The sequence below is a fragment of the Orbicella franksi genome, chromosome 9, assembly GCF_964199315.1.
Source record: "Orbicella franksi chromosome 9, jaOrbFran1.1, whole genome shotgun sequence".
Lineage (NCBI taxonomy): Eukaryota > Metazoa > Cnidaria > Anthozoa > Scleractinia > Merulinidae > Orbicella > Orbicella franksi.
In genome coordinates, this window is record NC_138153.1 from 29,258,581 (window position 1) to 29,279,529 (window position 20,949).

At 40.4% G+C, this 20,949-nt stretch overlaps 1 protein-coding gene across 1 annotated transcript; it reads right to left on the bottom strand.

Moving 5' to 3' along the window:
- Positions 1–20,941, bottom strand: LOC145497324 (uncharacterized). The gene is made up of 24 exons (XM_081477148.1): positions 20,864–20,941; positions 19,627–19,744; positions 19,059–19,243; positions 18,274–18,361; positions 17,685–17,792; positions 16,923–17,131; positions 16,160–16,444; positions 15,112–15,736; positions 11,618–14,594; positions 10,901–11,073; positions 9,868–10,165; positions 9,459–9,645; positions 8,893–8,999; positions 8,240–8,265; positions 7,998–8,119; positions 6,869–6,976; positions 6,606–6,649; positions 6,325–6,379; positions 6,149–6,208; positions 5,129–5,218; positions 4,647–4,763; positions 4,309–4,346; positions 4,176–4,224; positions 1–3,070 (listed from the first exon to the last, which is right to left on the bottom strand). The coding sequence occupies exons 1-24, from the start codon at positions 20,915–20,917 to the stop codon at positions 2,921–2,923; spliced, it is 6,273 nt and encodes a 2,090-aa protein (XP_081333274.1). The 5' UTR covers positions 20,918–20,941; the 3' UTR covers positions 1–2,920.
- Between the last annotated feature and the right edge of the window lie 8 nt (positions 20,942–20,949).

Sequence of the window (20,949 nt, forward strand, 5' to 3'; positions counted from 1 at the left end):
TTTTCGATTTCCATATCATGATCTCATGTAGATTCCATCAAGCAATTAAAAAGTATCTGTCATGTACACTTTAACTTTTGCGCGGAGTTCATGAAACTTACAATTAATTCCAGAATATATTTTCCCTGTCATTATCGTTAGTAAAGTGAAAAACTCAGTGGTCTTATAGCTTAAGAAACTTTCATTTAATTTGATAAAAAATTAAAATAAATCATTGCTGGAGTGAAGCAATATAATCAATGGTTTATAAATTAACTGTATGGGGATGAAGATATCGTAGTTGGGGGATTAGCTCAAATGGTAGAGCGCCCGCTTTGCATGCGGGAAGTACCGGGATCGATACCCGGATTCTCCAGAAGATATTTTCTTTTTTTTTTTCAATTCAATTCTTTGTTTACATAAAAAAGGTCATTTATATAAATTTTATACGGAATAGTAATGAAAATAAGGAAAATTAAGAAACATGAAGCCGTAAGGAAATAAAATTCTTATGTGAGCAGTGGCCAAAGTAGCGAGAGCTTTCTGATTGGACACCGCAATGGTCAAATAAATGGCAGCATAAAAAAAGTAATTCAACTAAGCTAGACCTACATATACTACATTACAACATAAATTCACTACATTCACACTTATATAGCAACAAAATCAAACAGCAAAGTAAAACATAGCAGCAGCAAAATCAAGTTTGATTATTCAAAAGGTGGGTTTTTTATTACATAATTTTGGCGTAAATATTATCCTCTTTGAAAAGAACTCTAAAAAGAAATTTTTCGGAAGGAATAAGGATATAGCTAAAAGAGTGCGAAGATGCAAATTATGAGCCCGAAAACAACGATTCGAGGAACTTTTTGAGTCAATGTCGCTTAGAATTGCGTGATTTTCCCATAAATTAAATATCACATTGTTCCAAGTGCCCGAGACTTTCTACCTACCAAGAATTTTTTCTCGACGATTTTTTTAGTAGCTTTAATAACCTTTTCTTCCAGCCACCGCAATGATGAAATGAAGCGCATGGTAAGGCATAAATGGGGTACGATTGGCCCGTCATCTCTCTTAATCGTACATGGTGACTTATCCTTTTTATTGAATTTTTCAAAACAGTGTTTGGTAGGGAACATTCAGGGAAAGTTTCAAAAAAATTATTCGGCAACTTTTATCCCTGAAGAATCACCTTAACGCGATTTGCTGTTAAATTATGGACACTAAAAATATGATATAAACAAGCGGCCGAGCGAGTGAAACTAATCACACCACATTGAATACTTTGCGGGGTACAGTAAATGTCTCACTTCTACTGGATAAAACAGCCATTTTTACTGAAATCTGGGTAGAATTACTTACAAAGCAAAAATTACTGGAAAATCCTATTACCTTTCTTTTTTTTCAAATTTCCTGTCCTTACTATTTAGTAATAAATTAGTTGAAATCTTAAGTTCTCAAAATTCTATAAATTAAAATTAATAGTTTGGCGCTGCTTGATTGTGGATCACAGTGTTTCAGCAAGAAGAAAGGAGAAAACATGAATACACACGCTTGTGCTGTTTCCTTCTATTACGTTGAAACAACTGTATGTATAAGTATTGGTTTGTGCACCCGTGTGCCCGAATAAATATTTCTCACACGTTGATCAAGATGTACATACAGACAACAAATTTAACAGTTTTGTTATCCGTTATCGTGTAACACTATTCCATTTGCACATGTACCTGGGTGTGCCAGCATTTGTTGGTTGTTGACAACGAGGAGATACGTACAAATGTAAATATACTGTAATCTGACGTACAGTATTGATGCATTTTTTGAAGTACCCCATGAATTTCAGGCCCCATCCACACCCTACCCGAGAAATTTGAAAACGCAGTTTTATTTCTACGGTTAGGCTTACCGCCCACACTAATCCGTCACGAAAACGGAGCTTTTCGAAAACGCTCTTGAAACCGGCTTTGCGTTTTTGTGTGGACCGAAAACATTTCGAAAATGATGACTTCATGTTAATCGTGTGATTTCCCCGCCGAGTTTTCCTCGAACACAAGTTCGAAATGACAAAATTTCTCCAGTGTGGTGTGGACAGAAAACATCTGAAGCGTTTTCAGATTGAAAACACCGTTTATTAAATTCCTCCGACAACATGCGGACAGGGCCTCCGGCTCACAAGCTACGGAAATATTTTTGAATAACTGCACCAGCAACTGGATTTGGATTTCTCTGTCGAATGTGATTGTGCGACATAAAAGTCATTGTACCAAGCGCGTCATACAGCGCGTTATCTATAATACTGAATTGTCTATCTATTTATCTAAAATCATTCTGTCTATTAATTATTAATTCATTCATTCATTCTTCAGTCCTGCACTTTGTCCATCTGATGAACATGCGTCTGAAAGTCTCACTCTGGATGCCTTAAGCGTTACTTGCTTCGTCACGCAACGCGTCTCTCCTCTGAGTGGAAAGACCTATGTATGTGCGTACTGTAGTCTGTGTCTAATAAATGATTAGTATCACCCAACTAGTGGGCTAATGCAAATCCTGCATTTTGATTGGTTACGCTACTAGGGGACTATTAGTAATAGTCATCGAGTAGCGAAATTGGCGCCATCGAGCGTGACGCTTTCTTTCGTTTTATTCCCAAATAAATATTTCTCCAACTTGCTTTTGCTAACTTTATTACTACCTTTTCTGTCCGACTAACTGGATGATACTAAAACAATTAGACCCTTCGCCCTCAAGGGCCACGGGTCAATAGCCCATTCGGCTTCGCCTCATGGGCTATTGACCCGCAGCCCTTGCGGGCTACGGGTCTAATTGTTAATTAGTCCGTTACGCAAAGCTCGTTCATAATGCATTGCGTGACACCAAAATAGCCGATTTCGAAGGAGACTACCATTTAAGAGCTTAGTTTGGTGTGTGATGGCAGGATCCTCTAGTCATTGCCCTCCAACATGTCCTTAACCGTTCGGTAAGTGCATCTATCCATCTCCGGTCCAATTTCTCTCAATACCTCGTCAACCAAAGCGCGTTGCTTGGGCTGCTGAGAAATGATCAGTTCACCAAACAGGTAAATTCCCATTCCCTGCAAACATGGGTAAAAGGAACAAGAATAAATTACAAAGAAAACCTTACGTGTGAACTAACTCTTGTTCCCTATATCAAAGGTTGCACCGGGGAGGCAAGGATCCCGGGGGAGGGGGGGAGGAACTTTCACATGAAAAGGTCGGGGATGCTCGTCGTAAAATTTGAATTGAATCCCTCAAGAAGACCAATATCACAATCGAGCCTTATTTCACCCGGAACATATACCACTTTAACCTTTAATGACAGGGTTTTTATTGTTAGTCCTTCGAGTACACCCTGAAAGATACTTTGACGGTTACAAAATGTGGCATTCCTTCCTGAACATCCTAAGTGATTAATCTGTGATTAACGAACATCTCCGACTTTTCATACGGGAGGTCCCCCCCCGCCGGGGGGGAGGTTTAGGAATCGCGCAAAGGTGAGGGCGGTTGTCACCCGGCGTCGTATGAGGGTCGAGTTTGTTTTTCCCTGCCTGGTTCCACTAATCCTATGATTATTCCAGGCAGCCAGAACTCTATTCAAAAAATAGAAAACATTTACCGTATTTTTATCAAGAAATATAAAGTACGCTTCGATAAGAATGAGAGCAAATAAAGTTTGTTGTTGTTGGTTGCTCTCGTTCTTGCTGCCAGGGTTTTCCTCGCAGTTCTTAGGTATTCTTCCCTTCACAAAACTAACGTTTCTAATCGGCCACAGGCCGCAGGTTCGTCAAGACTGTTATGTGCCGGCTTTGTTAATTTTCATTTATTGATTTACTTTTTTTTTTTTTCATCTTATGAACACGTATGGTATCTAGAAATCATTAGCCTCTTCCAGACGTTTAGTCAGTTGGGGCGTAGCGCGAGAAACGGCGGGGAAAAATAATTTAATGTTTCCGCTCGCCGTTTTTTGCGCTGCGCCCCAACGAAATAAACGCCTGGAAAAGGCAAAGAAATCATAAGTAGAAAACGCATTAGCTTGGAGCAATCAACGTCTTATTTTGCTATTAACTGTTAAGAGAACAAACGTACAAGAGTGAAGAAAATCAGTAATTTAACACGTCACCAAATTCTCTGAACTATAGTGGAAAGAAATGTAAAGCAACAAGTAAGGAGAATTCATACCTGATCCTCCACCAAAAATCTGTGGACTTCTTGGAGCGCTGGAGTGTAACTATATTGGAAGCAATGAAAACGTTACATTTTCAATCTCTCCGTGAAACAACACAGGAGTATTAAGTGATGTAATGGTACTTACTTGTGTTTTACAACCAGTTCACACCAGCGATGTCGAATCTGCAAAATAAAATTCACCTTCAGTAACCTTCTAGTAGGCAATGTGTTTCGTTTGTGAGAATCGCTATGTCACGCAATATAAGGAGCTTTATCACGCAATATATAGTCATGTCACGTTATACCGGGATGTGCGGCGTTATATTTGTGGCTATTTCAGGGCATCTTTACAAAGTTACAAAAAGGTTCTCTCAATTAGAAATCTTTACAACAGTTGATACAAACGGCAAAACACAGAAACAGATCAATCTCAAAATATCAAAATATATCAAATATCAAAACAGGCGGGGAAAATATACCAACCTCTGCATTTCCATTTGATAAGTTGTAGCACTTCTCTAATTGACGCAATGTGCTGTGGGATATCGTCTCTCGCTCCAAAAGCTTTTCCAGCAACAAAACAACTTGTTCTGCGACATCCTATAATTTAATTAAAAAAACCGCAATTTATTTATAGAGATTATTTTACTGAGTTTTCCACGACACACAACGCGAACCAAGACCGATTGACCGCGGCGAAATATCGAGGCCTAAGAACTAGGCGTTTGATCAATTCAGTGCGCACAGAACCGCACTGGACATGCGTGTCAACGGAATGCTACCGAATAACGTCGTCGGCATTTTTCGGGTCGAATCGTGTCAGTTTGAAAAGTGCCGACGATCTTATAACACTTAAAGTATCAAGTAGTTGTTTGCAACCATTAAACTTCCTCTTTTTCTTCTTCTTGAATTAAGGACAAAATAATTTAAGACTGTTTGAGGCAAAATGATTTTTAACCACTCACCAATGTACTGTTTGGAGGTTTCTTCCTCTTTCTAACTTTGAGTGTCTTGTTCCGTTTGTTAACAGAGTCCTGTTTCTTCCACGTTTGAAACTGTAACAATTTGAACGCTTATTTACATACAAACCTACTTAAATGACTCAAATATGAAAACAGTAATACACCATTTTGCTCCAGTCCCTTGTGGGGGCAAAATTTGATCTATTTAATGAATTAATGAGGCCATTTTTGGCCGAGTGACCACTTCTTGCTTCCACAAGGGAATGCAACTAGCAAATATTTGCATTAGCAAAATGGTCTATTCAGTGACCGAGCGCTTAAGTGCAAATCACGTCTTTGCACTGTTTCTTTTTTTGGTGCTTACAAAACTATATATAATTGATTCAAAAACCACGTGTAACATGCCCCAGCCAATCCGAGCAAACATGCTGATTTTTCAGCCAATCAGCAGCCACCAACCATGACTTGACTGACGCGTGTTTTCCCGCGCTCAGCACTCGTTGCATGTCAAAGTATCAGTATTGTTCGCGCGAAGATATAACACATAAGAACATACTAAACACTGTCACCGGGGAACTCCACAGATGCGTGTATTTCGCCGGTTTTACTTGTCAACGCTCGCCAGCTCAAGTTATTAAGCGCTTTTATACTATTTATAGCAAACCCTGGCCACGTTATAATTTCACCAAAACATTCAATGAAATGTTAATTTTAGTTCACACTTGTACAGCAAGCGCCAACAAAACGCAAGAAAACATATTTTATTTTCTTTCTACAGTTTGTGGCTCTGCTCCGTTTTCTCATTAGCTTTCAAATTTAGTGCCAGCGTCCCGCATGTGTCGCTGAATTCTGGGCGACCCCCTTGATTTATAATTCCAGATTAAGCATCGACACAGAATTCGTTTCAACAAACCGTTTTAACAGAAAAAAAAGTTTCAATCAAAATGATGCTTACTTCTCACAAGTAGGAGTTGACCAGATTAACGAATTAGCGTGCATCGCTGGTCAGCAGTTACCACCTACCTCGTTTTCCACTTGCGAGACAAGTTCATTGTCGGGGCTTTCAAACTTCTTCGGGAAGGACTGGGCACAAATAAAAAGAGGTATGAATGAATTAATAGTTATCGAATATACCGGAAACAAACAAACAAACAAACAAACGTCTTTAAAGGATGTAAAATCAAACACTACCCGCTTACTTTTGGCATTCCAGCTCTTTCCAGCCATTCACGAAAAAAATTGTCTGTTGTTTCCCTGTGGAAATAAAAAAGATGAATTACAACAGCTGTCGGCAAGAAAGGAGGGTTCGAAATCAAAACAACCAACGAGCTTCTGTTCAGCGCCGGCTCCCTGTATAGCCTGACCGACTGTTTCAGTTTGATGTGGCATATGCCCACCACGTGATAATGCATATCACGTGGTATGTGAAAATCACGTGACATGTGCATATCACGTGACAGGAGGTTCTAATTTCCCTTACCTTGGCACGTTGGAGAAACTTTCCATAAAGAATTCAAAGAAGTCCTAGAAAACACAAGATACCCAGCAACAAGTTAGACTTGAAACTTTCAGACGGATTACAGTAATGATTAAATCATTGATAGATAGCAAACTGTGCAATATTACACTGACACTTGTTCAGTGTCAAGGATCACGTTTACAGTCACCCGGGTTCAAAAAATTAATTAGCTCTTCAGGGGCTAACTTGAATCCAAACGGTATAAATCGACAGAAACGACTCACCTCCGATGCAACAAGTTGTCCTTTGAAATGCTGGACATAGTTAAAAAGAAACTCATCAAATTCGTCAAGACCCACCATGCTGGCCAAACGGTGAAGGAGAAAGTACCCCTGAAAAAACAAAAGATACCAGGCTAAGGAAAATATTCTGGCGGGGTTATTTCTAAGATCTAGTGCAACCGAGACTACACTGGGCATTCACTGCATTGGCTGGGTTCTTACCAGCCGTTGTTCGGCAATCCTTCCCTATTCGGAGAGAAACGAAGACTGGGCTCGAGAAAGCGGCAGAAATTGAAGCTTGGCCTTGCCCTTCAAACAAAATTTTCGAGTTCCCTCAGACAAAACCCATTGCTGAATTTGTCATATTTGTAAGGTGCAACTTAACTTCACGCGATCTGACAAGCTTACGTCTTTTAACGAGAATAAATAAAAAAAATCAAACCCGGCTAAAACTTCACAAGCAAGTTGTAGGTTTGGTTTACAGGAAACAATTTATGCCGTACAGTCGTCGTAAGAAGTAAACTCGTCACCACAGCACGTTTCATGAGGCAAAACAATAACGCCAGATCAGTCCGTGTGGTCCCGTACGTAATTTTCATGAAACGGAACTAGGGGCCCAACGTTGAGATCAAACTAAATTTTCGGTTTTTCTGAATGAAGGACATTTGAAACGATTCGCTCAACGGATAGAAAACACGAATGATCAAAATCTCCTAAAGCCGCCCGCCATTTTTATTCTAAACGCCTGAACTGATTGTGGAAGCAATAAACAAAGAAGGCGACGGGAACCGAGGAATTCTGACTACAGACTACAAACTAATAACCTTTATCTACTCTTGGCAGTATGCACAGCACAAAGGCTAGTGGGGCCGAGCAAACAACTGAAGCAAATAATTCAAATTGAACAGAACATGGTTAAGTATGCCAATTGGCCGGAGGTAAACCAGTTGGCTATTTACAAGCGTGGCCGAGGATTTGAACTCGGGACTACCGAGAAACAAATCCAGGTAGTGGTCGGAGCGGACCTCGAATCCGGGAATCCACTGGATTGCGAGTCCGACGCCCTGACCACTTGGCCGCGCTGACTCTTGCTTCCAAGAGTAAAACTGTACATTTTTCAGGAGAGGCAAACCTTGAGGTAGTGAATTTGTGTCCATTTTCTAGAGCAGATTTGACCAAACTGTACCACCGTGTGAGGTTTCATGGTTTCTGCTTGACCAAAGTTCCTCTTAACCGCTTCAGCTGTGGAAAGAGCTGCGCAAGATAAAGAAAACAAAGTTTGATCAGTAGAGTACAAATATAACTTTGATACGAGGACACGAATCACAAACACACACAAAAAACACGTTTTAATAAGGAAAAAAAGATTCTGACCTGATGCGGGTTTAACTGATTTGGGCCTGTATTGAAAAGAACAAAAAAATATTACAATGTTTGCTTGCAGCTTGGTGCTTAAGCATATTATTGTTCTGGTATCGTAGGACTCACTGGTACGAAACCCGTTAAGCTGTTCAATTTTCTCTGCGCTTTGTTTACAACTGCTAGAGTCAATTGACGATTGCAAAGATCTCTTAAACTTGATCGTGTTGTTTAACAGAATTCGCACATAAGATTTCTTTCAGTGACTGCAGCAACCTAAAAACCAGTTATTAAATCAACTGATCGATCAATCATTCGAGCGATCCATTTTATTTCGTTGCTAGCCACATCATCATTTAAATCATAGTTAAGGATAAAGAAACCCTTTTACAAGTTTACGCACACCCTCCCCCCCTACGCACAACCCCTACCCCCCTCTTTAGATAGCTATATATTTTCTTTACAGCCAGGTATGTCCGTACGCTTTAATCGTAACAATTTGGAAGAATAACTAAGCTTGTAAATTGGGCAATTTTGCGTTGATTTTCCATCAAATTCTCAGCACTGAACATTTAAAGAAATGTGCGATTATTATTAACGAGAATTTGCATTCCAATCTCGGAACCGAAAGGTTCATACAGGTATTTTGATGACGCATCTCTCCTTACCTCAAGCATTTTAGATTGTCATCGCACTCTCTGATCTCAGACAACAAACATCTGTGTCTGAGAATTTGCCTGATTTCCCGAAAAAACCTGTCTTTATCCTTGGACCACTGAAAAGAGACACAGTATCAGCAAGCAGTCAAATTAGACAAGTACACCGGGCGCTCGGAGCGTATTAAGTTTAGCCTAAGTTTTTCAAAGTTCGTCGTTTGTAATCCGTGTCAATCTTCTCCATCCTTAACCATCCTTGGTCCTTTAAAGATTATTGTTATCTCTTTGGTGTTTTTCTTTCTTAGAAAACTATTATTTGAAGGTTTCGTCCAATTGAAAGGTTTTGTACGTGGCTAAAATAACTCAAAATATACATACAAGTTCTGGGGCGTAGCAAAATGACAATTCGCAATTTCTGTTGGTTTAATTTTATTTCTCGCCAGAGTTCATTTCTTTTTACATTTGAGCACTTTAACTTTCTTTGACGTCCCTCTTCCATGTGCGTTCTTCATTCCTTCCAAAAACACACGAGTTATTATTCTCTATTCATTTGTAACAAAAGTAAAATGTCCACAAACCCGCTCAGCCTTGGATTGAATCTTCTCCTCTATGAATGTCGCAAAGCCTTCAGACAGCCATTCTTCGCTCCAGTCCTTCGCGCCAACCAGCAAACCGAACCAAGCGTGTGAGATCTCATGTGCCAGGCGCACCCGCATACTGGCGTCACCGGAGAGAAGGGACTGGGACAGAAACACCAGGTTGGGACTAAATTTCCACCAAAACAAAAGCAGAAACAAAACGTTCAACACCAGAGCAACGGCTAACGCCAGCACAGAAAGATAACTGACATTCTAAGCTCGTTAATCCACAAAACGCGAACGTGAAGTACGTGATCTTTACGAATTTACTACCAAATTCTCATAACCACCATTCAAACAAATGCACAGTTATCGAAATGGAGAATTAGTTTTCAATCTGTAGACCAACCTCTTGAGTCCCATACAAGCGAAGCACTTGGGCAAAACCAACATATCCAAGCGTCTAAAGGGATAAGGGCCCAACAGCTCACACGACGCCTCCAAAAACTTTGGTGCGTATCCTAGCAACTCGTTCGCCGCCGCATCAATCAAACTGGGCGGGGCGAACAAACGACAGGTGACAGGCAGGTCAGGGCTGCTGCCATTTTTGGTTTCAGCGTTCCTGGACTGTCGGCATTGCCACCAACCTACTGCCACGGCCAGAGTGGAACAAGGCAGTGGGCAGTCCATCTCATAATGGTAGGTCACTGAAAGAGAAAAAATAACGTGCTGGCTACTATATTTAAAGTCTTCTGAACCCACACCACTCCAGTTGCTTTACAAAGTAAAGCCTTTTAAGCCATGCCACAATAAGTTTGATTGTTTAGTACATGAAAAGTTACCAATTAGAGACTTGTCACCATCTCTCAATGACCAATCAGACTCAATCCAGGCAAAACTATTTGCGTGACATTGCATATTACTTAATTACTTATCATGTTAATCTTTTTTTGACAGTTTATTTCTTATCTTTTTGAATATTAACTTGAAAATGGTGTCATTCGAAACGTCTCGCGTTTATCGTTCGCTTTTATCGTTAATTTTTACTTCCTTTTAAGCCCAATGGCTTAACTTCGAATTCTTCGCTTGAAGTAGCTAGGAGTATTGCTTCACTCCCCCTCCTTTGGATGGGATGCTTGTCCATCGTAAGTAACGCCCCAGCATTCTGTCAGGTTGCCACAACAATTCACCGGTACCCATTTATACACCTGGGTTGAGAGAGGCACTGTGAGAGTAAAATGTCTTGCCCAAGAACACAACACAATGTCCACAGCCAGGTCTCGAACTCGGACAACTCAGTCCGGAGTCCAGCGCACTTCCTGCTTCAGCAATCCCATAATAACTAGTCCTGTCTGTGTACCTCCTTTCAAAGGAAAAGTGCAGCCAGTATCGTCTAGATTCCGCGACCAGGTGATAATTACCAAGCAAACATTAGAGCTTACCTTGATCGTCACTTCCGGTCGTTTTGCCGACAAATTCGTTCCCACTCATGAGCACAACACAGCCCTCAGGCACGTGAATAGACGCCTGCCAGGTTGACATGGCAACAGGAGGCTCTTGACAGGGCATCAGAGATCGATTGTTGATGTAAGCACCGGGCGAGAATACAGAGGGTCTGGTACAGAGAAGAGAAATAATCAATCAATTGATTAACTAATCAATCAATCAATCAATCAATCAATCAATCAATCAATCAATCAATCAAGCAAGCAAGCAAGCAAGCAAGCAAGCAAGCAAGCAAGCAAGCAAGCAATCAATCAATCAATCACATGTCACTTAATTCTCAAGATGTATCAACATCTAGTAACCTCGTCCCCAGTCGTCCGCACCACAGAAAATGAACTGGGGAAGATGGAAGGGAGAGAAGAAGTCTCCTTCCCATCACTCCCCGCTCACGTTCTGCGCTCGTTTCCAGTTCATCCTGATCGCGCTCCACGCTCGGCTCCCTTTCGCCGATCGCGCTCCACGCTCAGGAAAAGTCTCTGAAGGAGGGAGATGTATTGGCGTTGGATCCCTCACCATTTGCTATTGTACTCGAATAAAACTGCGACCAGTGACGGTGAATCCTAGGATACCAACTGTGCACAAAGACAAACTCATAAGGTGAATAGCGCTGGGTTAGGCTAGATACACTGATTTTGAATGATTCTCTTACTTACTTGCCATCTTGGTCAGTAGCCCATGTCAGGGAAGTGCCTTTTGGGCTCGTCTGGTACTTAATCCACACACACCTGGGCCAAGCCTTGCCGGTTGCATCAGGTTTCCAAATTTGCACACACCACCCGTACACAGAATACGACAGACCCTTAAACGGCAAAGGAGTATGGGACTTATCACCGAGGATGTTACCAAGGAAACCGTTGTGTACCCCGGATGAAGATGTGTCTTGTGTCAAAGGGGTGTTTTGTTTATGGCCACAAAATGTCACTTTATAGTCTTCTGGTAGGGCCACTTCACTGACTGACTCAATATCCACCAGTGAACTATCTAAAGTCATTTGAAATTGCTTCTTGGTCACTTCCTCGTTACGAGGTTCAAGAAATAACACTATACTTCCCTTCATAATTTTTTTGTTAAATTTGACGGACAAGTCTAAGATGTAATGATGGACAAGAACTTCATCAACATTAGCCATTAATGGCAAGTCGTCGCTTTTGTCCCAGTTTATGTCCAGAGGTCTTTCAATTCTCTCCTTACATTCAGAATCAGATTCGTTCCTAAGCTTCTTCACTGAAGGTTGCTCTACATCACCAGAATTATCGATCAACAAAGACTTCTTTTCGGCATAAGTGTCTTCAGAATTAATCTCCATGTCACTGTTTTCCCAAGTGCCAAGCGCATTTTTATTCACAGATTGATCGTCTTTTACATTATCAATTCCCTGTTTCTTACCTTCCATAACTTCAAACCCATTCAACCTATTTAGAACAGATTCTGTACTATTCAACGAATCAGATGCCAATACAATTTCTTCTTTGTCAGAACTGTCCATGTGACCACCGGTTGAGTCTTCGTAAATTAATTCTGACATGCTTGGGTACACAGTTGCTGATGGAACACAATCCGTTTCCATGGCAATCTGGATCTCAGTTGATGTATTACAACTTTCTAAGTTTCCCGGCATAGAATCTTTTCGAACCTTTTTCTTACGACCTTTCTTTCCTCTGTAGTTACCAGGAACACCTTCGGAATTCGAGTCTTCAAAGCTACTTTCGTTGGTCTGCGTCTGTTTTTGTTCGACCGCATTTTGTTTTTTACAGAACGTTGTGAAGTTCTGGAGCCAAGTTTGAAGAGGCGAGTCCACTTTAACATCGGATTTAGTCGCTGTTGTCTTTTTACTGATCTTCGTCTTGATCCTTTTTTGAGGTGAGGGTGCATCTGTTGTAACTGTGCCATAAGTCGAAAATTGTTGTTCCTCATCAGGCTTATCTTCATCATGAGCTAGCTGCATTACATTTCCTTCCACCATTGATGTGCTTGCACTTGTTAAAATGGCGCTGGTAGTTAAGGATGGATTCTCGTGATACATTTCATGACCGGACTTCTCAAACCCATCCGCTTCAGTGACCAGGTTTGTTGAACGTCCTTGTTCCGCTGACAAGACTGCACCTGTCGAGATAAGTGAATATGGCGTCTCGTCACACAAGACATCATTTTCCTTCTCACCCAGTCGATCTTCATCATCAACAAGACTTATTGCCCTTCTTTGCACTTCTGGCGGAATTACAATATCCCCAACTGGACTAATGGCAGAAGAAGGCTTTTCCTGAGAAGTTAGGCAATTTGGCTCCTCACTAAGCCTGTCTACCTCATCCGCTAGTCCGTCGGCTTCATTTGGTAGCAGGTTTGCCTCTTCCAGAATTGGGTCCATCATTGAAGAAGGATTCTCTTGGAAGGATACATGACTACCGAGGACACTGATCCCATGTTCGTCATGGACAAGGTTTGTAGTGCATTCTTCTATTTCCAGCAAGTCTGCCTCACTTCTCACTGAGCTGTCAGTTGAACATGGGTTGATGGTTGAAGATGGCATCTCTTGGAAGAGCATATGACCTGCCAGGACGCTAATCCCATTTTCATCACTGACCAGGTTTTCAGTGCATTCATCTAGCTCCAACAAGCCTGCGTCTTTCCTCACTGAACTGGCAGATGAATATGGGTTGATGGTTGAAGATAGCTTCTCTTGGAAGGTTATCTGATGACCAGGCAGCCTAATGAGAACATTTCCATCTTCAACCAGTTTTGTAGTGCTTTCTTCACGCTCCTGCAAACTAACATGATTCTGCAGTGGGCTGGTAGCTGATGGCGGACCGAAGATTATAGATGACTTCTCATAACTCATTACACGATCTAGCCCTTCATCAACCTCATCTTCATTATCAGTCACTTTCATTCTACGTCCTTCCTCCCGAGGTGTGATTGAAACTTTCCCAAATGGACTGATAGCTGACGATGGGCTAACAGATGTGACATCCAACATTGATGCATCGTTGTTCCCAGTCTCTACAGAAGAGCTTGTAACAGCCATAACTGTATTGATAGTTGAAAGTGACATCTCCTGACATATTGCACCACCTGACACCTCATTGTCTGTTAAGCGTCTACAATCAGAACCAGACACTTGATTGTTTCTATCTCCCTCTGAAAAGCTTGTATTCGTGATATCTGCAGTGCTGCTTGAAGATTGCTTGTCTCGGCACATGACACTGCAAGGCTCCTCATTTTCTGTAACGAGTTTGTAATTAAATGCGTCAATGTTTTCATCATCCCTTTGAAATAATTCAAGTGAATTTCCAACTCTCATAACTTCGCATTCCTTTATTGGAAATGTTAAGTGATAGGATGGATCTGCTGGCTCCTGAGGAGGTGCAGAAGGCGGGCCACAAGCGGACAGGGGAGCGTCGCTTCCTTCCTTCCGAGCTGATTCTAATGCACTTGGTTCATCTGAACTTGCAAGAACTCCTCTTGGATATGTGCTGGTTGTTGAAGTGGTCTGTACAGGGTTTGATGCCGAAGACAGCAAATGAAGTCCACACTTTCTACTCAAACCCGACAGCACGTGGCAAGTCTCCATGTACACTTCTTCCAATGTCCACGAGGACATGCCGTGACCAACCGGTTTTTTGCTGTACACAGCTGAAAAGACAACACGATTAACTTAGAAGGAAAGAGTGAATGTTCCGTTTGATTTAAGTCTGCATTTGTTGCACGATAACACGAGTACAAGGATACTAATCAATGGATACATGCAATACACTCACTTCAAGAACCTCAGTCATGATATTTTGAGTTATTTTGGCCGCATATACAAATTCCTTTAAACTGAAAGACACTTTTAAATAATCATTTACTAAGATAGAAAAACGCTAAAGAGATAATAATAAACCATAAAGGAACAAGGATGGTTAAGGATGGCGAAGATTAACACGGATTACAAACGACGAACTTAAGAAAGGCTAAATTTTTCAAGATGCTCAAACCGTGACTGAGCTCCTTTAAAAAGGTGATCATTCACGACCAATTTAACGGAAAACATTCCAAGACATTTAATAAAAGGATTAGACACACCTATACAATATAAAATCATGTAAAATGGATGACGTATTGAACCTCCATTACTAGAAATCCAAATGCGAGATGGTTGGTCATTTACCTGAAGGAATTCCTTTACCAGCTAATCTGTTGCCGTTCTCACCAACAGCGAGATGGATCATGTAGAGCAACACAGGAAATGAGGCAGCACAGTTCCTGTTGTCATTTTCAGTCAGTCCAGTCACTGCAAGATGACTGCTTCGAGTTATCTTTTCCACGTTACTTCCGGGAACTTCAGAACCCTGTATCTCTTTGAGCCTGTTCTTAATGGCATAGGCCTGCATCGCTGTCACATGCTGGAAGTGTATTCCATAACAGATATCACCAGTTCTTTGATCGTTCCATTCCTTTATGAGCTTGATAAGCTCCAAGTTAGGTCTGGAAAACATCGGTCCTAGTGCTATGAACAGAACTTTGTACGTATCGCAAAGCAATAGGTCTAGATGGTTCCTCATGGACTCTTGGACCAGACTGGTTTCACCATGCTTTATCCGTAGAATCATGAACTCAAATTTCACATCTGAGGCCTTGCGCATTTGAAGATTCGCCACTAAAGCGTCAGCGAGGGCAACGTACGAACCAGAATGCTTGGAATTGTCAGGCTCTCGAGATGGCGTACCAGGAAATTCATCTTCCACAAGAAAAACAACCCGCATTGACGACATAACCAAGCCAGGTGGAGTGACCTGAACAAAGTAAAATAAAACCCAGAAGTCAGCACTTAAATAACCTGGCTGTGTCACTGCACAGAGACTACTACGGTGAAACGCTCCACGATAAGGACAATTGAACTGTGAACACTCGACATTTTTTGCACATTTTGTTTTGTTTCAGAACGAAGGCTCTTCATATAATGTACAAGATCAGCGATTTTACAGAGTAACAACGCTTAATACTCTTGTTAATATGAAGAGCTCTCATTCTATGGTCACCAAAAAAATGTAAAAAAAAATGTCAAGTGGTTACAATTTGAGTGTCACCACTGTAAAAGTCTTAAATTGATCTTTCATTTTTATTGCCGAATTATACACAATTAACAAATCCCTTTTGAGTGCTGTGAACTTAAATCAAAGTTGCCTTAACACCCATTTACACTGTTTGTTATGTACCTCATCCTCTTTGCCTTCTGTTGAAAGCCTTTCATCCACATTATCACTGCCCAGGAATCCCAAACCCATCTCCCTAGCCAGGTCTGGGAACCCTTCAGAGCATGCTCTGTTCACTGCATCCCTCAATCTTGTACCACATGTGCCAGTAGTTATGCTGGGGATCATGGTCGAGAGCATCAAATGCAGATCAGCAACCTGGGAACCAGTCTCATAAACTTCTTTTGTACTGCCACATAGAACAGAGTGCAGTCTTGTCTTCAACCAGTCAGCGTCAACTGGCCAGTCCTGATCAAAAGAAAAGCTTTGTTTTGGGCACATTTTTCTTTGCTTCTACATGATCATTACACACAAAGTCACGACAAAGATGTAGGCTACAAAAACAAAAATGTGTTCCAGACATCTTGTAGTCAATTTTTTCTACTTTATAATAATTATTCTACACATTATTTTATGTTAAATGTAGAAATAGCATCAACTCAGAAACGTTCATAGGTTCAGATCTCATCTGGAACTCAGATTTTTTTTCGAGTTGATGCTATTTCTATATGTAACATTCTTTATATTTCTCCCTTTGGAGCATTATTGTAAAACTCAGAAAATTTCTTCATTGTGAATGGCTGAGACTAGGCCAGTTTATCATTACTTTTCAATTTGCACTCACCTAAAGGCTTGTGCAAATTTGAGAGGATTTTCAAAATTTATCACTTGAATTCTTGATTACACTTGTATTCATACATTACCTGTAATAACAAGAAAAACTTACTGCATGAGAACAGTCTAGTTTCAAAGTGAAACATGACGAGATGTGGGTAGCCATTAGCACGTCCTTCAGCACACTCTGACAGGCCATCACAAAGTCATGTAGTGAACAAAACTCTTCAAATCCAGACTGCTTCCCAATGGCAAATGGAGTGCATGAGAAAACTTGACCCTGACAGCTTGAGTGACAGCTCAACACGATGACGACTTCAACTGTCGTAAATGAACAGACATTAATTACCAGTTATCATTGAATGATTATTGCAGAAGATACAACATCTTATACAGGGTTCGTACTCTTTTGAGCTCTTCAAATTCCATGACTTTCCATGACCTTTTCCATTTTTCCATGACCTGAAGTTTAGCTGCCACTTTCGAACAACTATCCTTGTTTTAGGCTCAAATTTGCAATTTTTTTGTAATCTCTGAGGTTCACCAAAATGCATGTCGTTCAAATTACCCTAAAAGCGTCTGCGTGGGAGGCTAATTGTTCTTGTTTTGACATGTGCAGCAATGAATGTAAACTATTATTTGACTTTCCATGTCCAACAATTAAATTCCATGACTTTCCAGGCCTGGAAAATGAAATTCGTGAATTCCATGACTTTCCAGGGTTTCAATGACCTGTACAAACCTTGCAATGTCATCATCAATTCATCATCCACAGTACGTTTTATTTTCTGTTTCAGATAGCATGAGGAACTGAGTTTCTTACTGGCATTTGAACTGCTAAGATAACATGCTAAGAACTTATCAAAATATATACCTGTTGGCCTGTGACTGTTTAGAAACTTCAACTTTGCAATGTATTCCATCAGTTCCCGACGACTTACAAAGTTTTGAGTGATGACTATGCAGTCACTTTGTCGCGTCCCTGCATATTTCAGAAAAAAAATAGAATTTATGATTGTCAAGAATGTTTTAATTTCAGATTAAGTTTGAGCTAATGATTCTTGGCCAGTAAAAGCATGGGTTATTTGTGAGCATGTGTTGTTTATTCAATTCTTTTGTTATCTTCAAAGATCATCAAGGTTCTCATTGGATCCTGCAACAATCCTACAAAGATCCTCAAAAATCTTCAAGAAAGGATCTTACAAAACAACTCATGCAAAGAATTTACTCTAAAATCCTGGTGAAATCCTCATCTTAACCTTGCAGATATTGAAGGATCTTTGTCAAGATCTCTGTAACATGCTCATTGTATCGGGGCTTTTCTATGACCTTCTGAAGATCCTTAAAGGATACTAGTCTTATTCCAGGCTCTTATCTTTCAGGATATTTGGCATGTCATGCAGGGTAAATTTATCCTGAGGGTAACATATAAAAATCTGCTTTTAAAATCACCATCTTAATACCTTCAGCCATAAAGGCAGCTTTGAAAAACAAGGACATCCAGTCACCAAACTGAGATTGTGGGTCTTTGAGGTTGAATACTGCAAGAACCTGGAACCACAACATAAACAATTTAGGAATAACAATTCAAAACCCAGAAATAACAATTCAAAACCCTCAACCAGGAATAAAAAAATATTTTCAAAGGGTTGTCAACATTGAAATGTTATTTGATGAATTTCAGTTCCTGATTTACAAATAAGGTAGGTTAGGTAAAGTCTATATGCGAGCCAAGTGGCCAATCAGGCCAGAGCTTATCCTGGTTTTTGTAGCATGAAATGACTAGGAGTACTTCCAGGGCTGTCATTAAGTTTTAATTCACCTGTAGCCTTGACCTTCACGCCCGTAGCAAACTCGTTACTTTATGAGGGAATGGTATAAACAACAGGTCAGTTCACCCGTAACATCAAGGGCCCATCAAACAAACTCAGCTGTAACAGGTGTTACGGGTTACGGCCCTTATTGACAGCCCTGACTTCTACTACCCCTTGGAAGGTATGTTGGTCTATCGCAGGGTTACCCCAGAATTAAATTCACCAGTACCCATTTATACACCTGGGGGGAGAGAGGCACTGTGACAGTAAAGTGTCTTGCCCAAGAACACAATACAATGTCCCTGGCCAGGACTCTAACCAGGACAGCTTGATCTGGAGTCGAACCTACTAACCACGAGGCCACTGTGCCTCCCACCAATGTAGGTAAAGGCTAATTATTGAATGGACACACTGTAAAAAAATAAATGTGATACCTTTCTAGTTCCTTCTGGCAGCTGTTGCTTTTCAAGAAGACCTCGACTTTCAACATCATGAGGGCTGACCACTTGATTGTCCATTCCAGAATCTTTTTCTTTCATATAATCATGGACTTCTTTACCAACATGTCTCTCAAGAACTTTTACATTCTTCACGGTATTAAGAAGCCAGCAATGTTTCCCTGAAAAAAATCAATGGAAAGTTATTTTACATACTATTAGATAAGATTTACAAAATGATCAGTATATATAACTCCTATACAATGAAACTTCATTTTTTTCGGAAAAGTTACATGTACCATCTGTCTGATCATTTTGTAAATCTTATCTTTAATGTTTATAATGGCTGATGATGGTGCTTGAAACATCGAAAAATGTTCCAAAAATTTAAAAGCGTTGCTGTGTTTTTAAAGAAATTTCAATTTATATTTATAATGCAGCATCCCCAGCATCTCCCTTACATCTCCCTTTCATCTCCCTTTTATCTCCCCAAACCTGTTGGATGTATTTAGCACTCATAAGCTCCTGTGTACAATATGAAGACAGGTCAAACGTAAGACAATACCTTGCAAGGCCTCAGCATGTTGCTTGCACTGCGGAAAGTCACACCTAATATATCTTGTGTCTCCAGAGGTGTCGAATGCAAACACAGTACTGGGGTACCGTGCAAGAAGTTCCTGGGCCTGAGTAGAGAAAAAAAAAAAATTCATATTTAGATCATCAGTCTGATGTCCAAATAATAAGAGCAGAAAAATGCTAGCTCTAGGCATTTTGGTCTCTCGCATTGCCTCTTTTTCACTGATGTTTATAACTATTTCCTGAGATCTCTTAATCGCCTCTCAAAAATATATGCCAAATAATTCAGGGAGTTCGAAAGGTATTTGACCACCAGAGCTAATTCACAAAGCACATAATATTTTAGAAGAAGATTTGATATCAAGTATTTTCTCACGAGTATTTTGTCAAAAAAAAAAAAACAAATTTGTAAATATTGAGTGACCTGGTCAAAAATGGCAAGAAACTAGAGCCCAGGACAAGGTCCACCTTAGGATTAATAGTTTTTCAACTTGAGTTTATCTACATTATATATTTCACCACACAAAAAAAATAATGGGAGAAGGAAAGAATTCTCTGGATATGAAATGAGCAGTCTCCATTCAGCTTAAATTTTTAGACTCGGTTTTCAGCATGTTTAGTAATCGATTCAAGCTTGTGCTCCTTTGGTAAGCTTAAGGTTATTTCCCCCCCTCCCCCCCGGGGAGAAGTTGATAAGAAACAGATAGCTTCTCTTATAACGGAAATTTTCTGGTCAGATTGTGTTCAGGAACTGTGTATAATTTATGAGAATAATAACGACAAAAAACTGCAGCGAGACATCTGATAAGAAAAGCCGGTTGCATCACGCCTGTCCTTGAAACAGACGTAGTTGGAATCAGCTGACTATAAGCAGGCAATGTGGAAAAATATAATGTCAAGTTATGAAAATTAAAGATTGAGCTGGAGAAGTGTCCAGAATAAGACATAAAAAGGGAGAGTTATAACTGAAGACTTGTAATAAAATTCCAGATGCTCTTCAAAAAAAACAAATATATAAAACAACATGATCTATAACTTTCAAAGTTTTCTTCGCCAATTGCATGTGGCACCTCAACTCAGCTGACATCACCTGACAATTAATGCCACTCGGAGAGAGAATATAAACCCACACAAGTGAAGTGGAAAACCGTGAATTTCAGTTTTTAGGAAGCAAGGAAAAATAAACAATGTTTTCAACACTCAAAAAGAACCTGGGTTATCCCAACCTTTGCACAAACGCCGTCGTGTTCTTCTCTCCTTGTCTTTGTTTGGTCCGCCATGTTGGACCATGTTTGGAGCCCGCGTTTCGATG

Coding starts and splice junctions, on each gene's coding strand:
- LOC145497324 (XM_081477148.1), bottom strand. CDS start 20,917: ATGGCGGACCAAACAAAGACAAGGAGAGAAGAACACGACGGCGTTTGT. Junction 17,132..17,684: donor AAACAGTCACAGGCCAACAG/GTATATATTTTG, acceptor CATTTACGACAG/TTGAAGTCGTCATCGTGTTG. Junction 9,646..9,867: donor GCTTGTATGGGACTCAAGAG/GTTGGTCTACAG, acceptor GTGGAAATTTAG/TCCCAACCTGGTGTTTCTGT.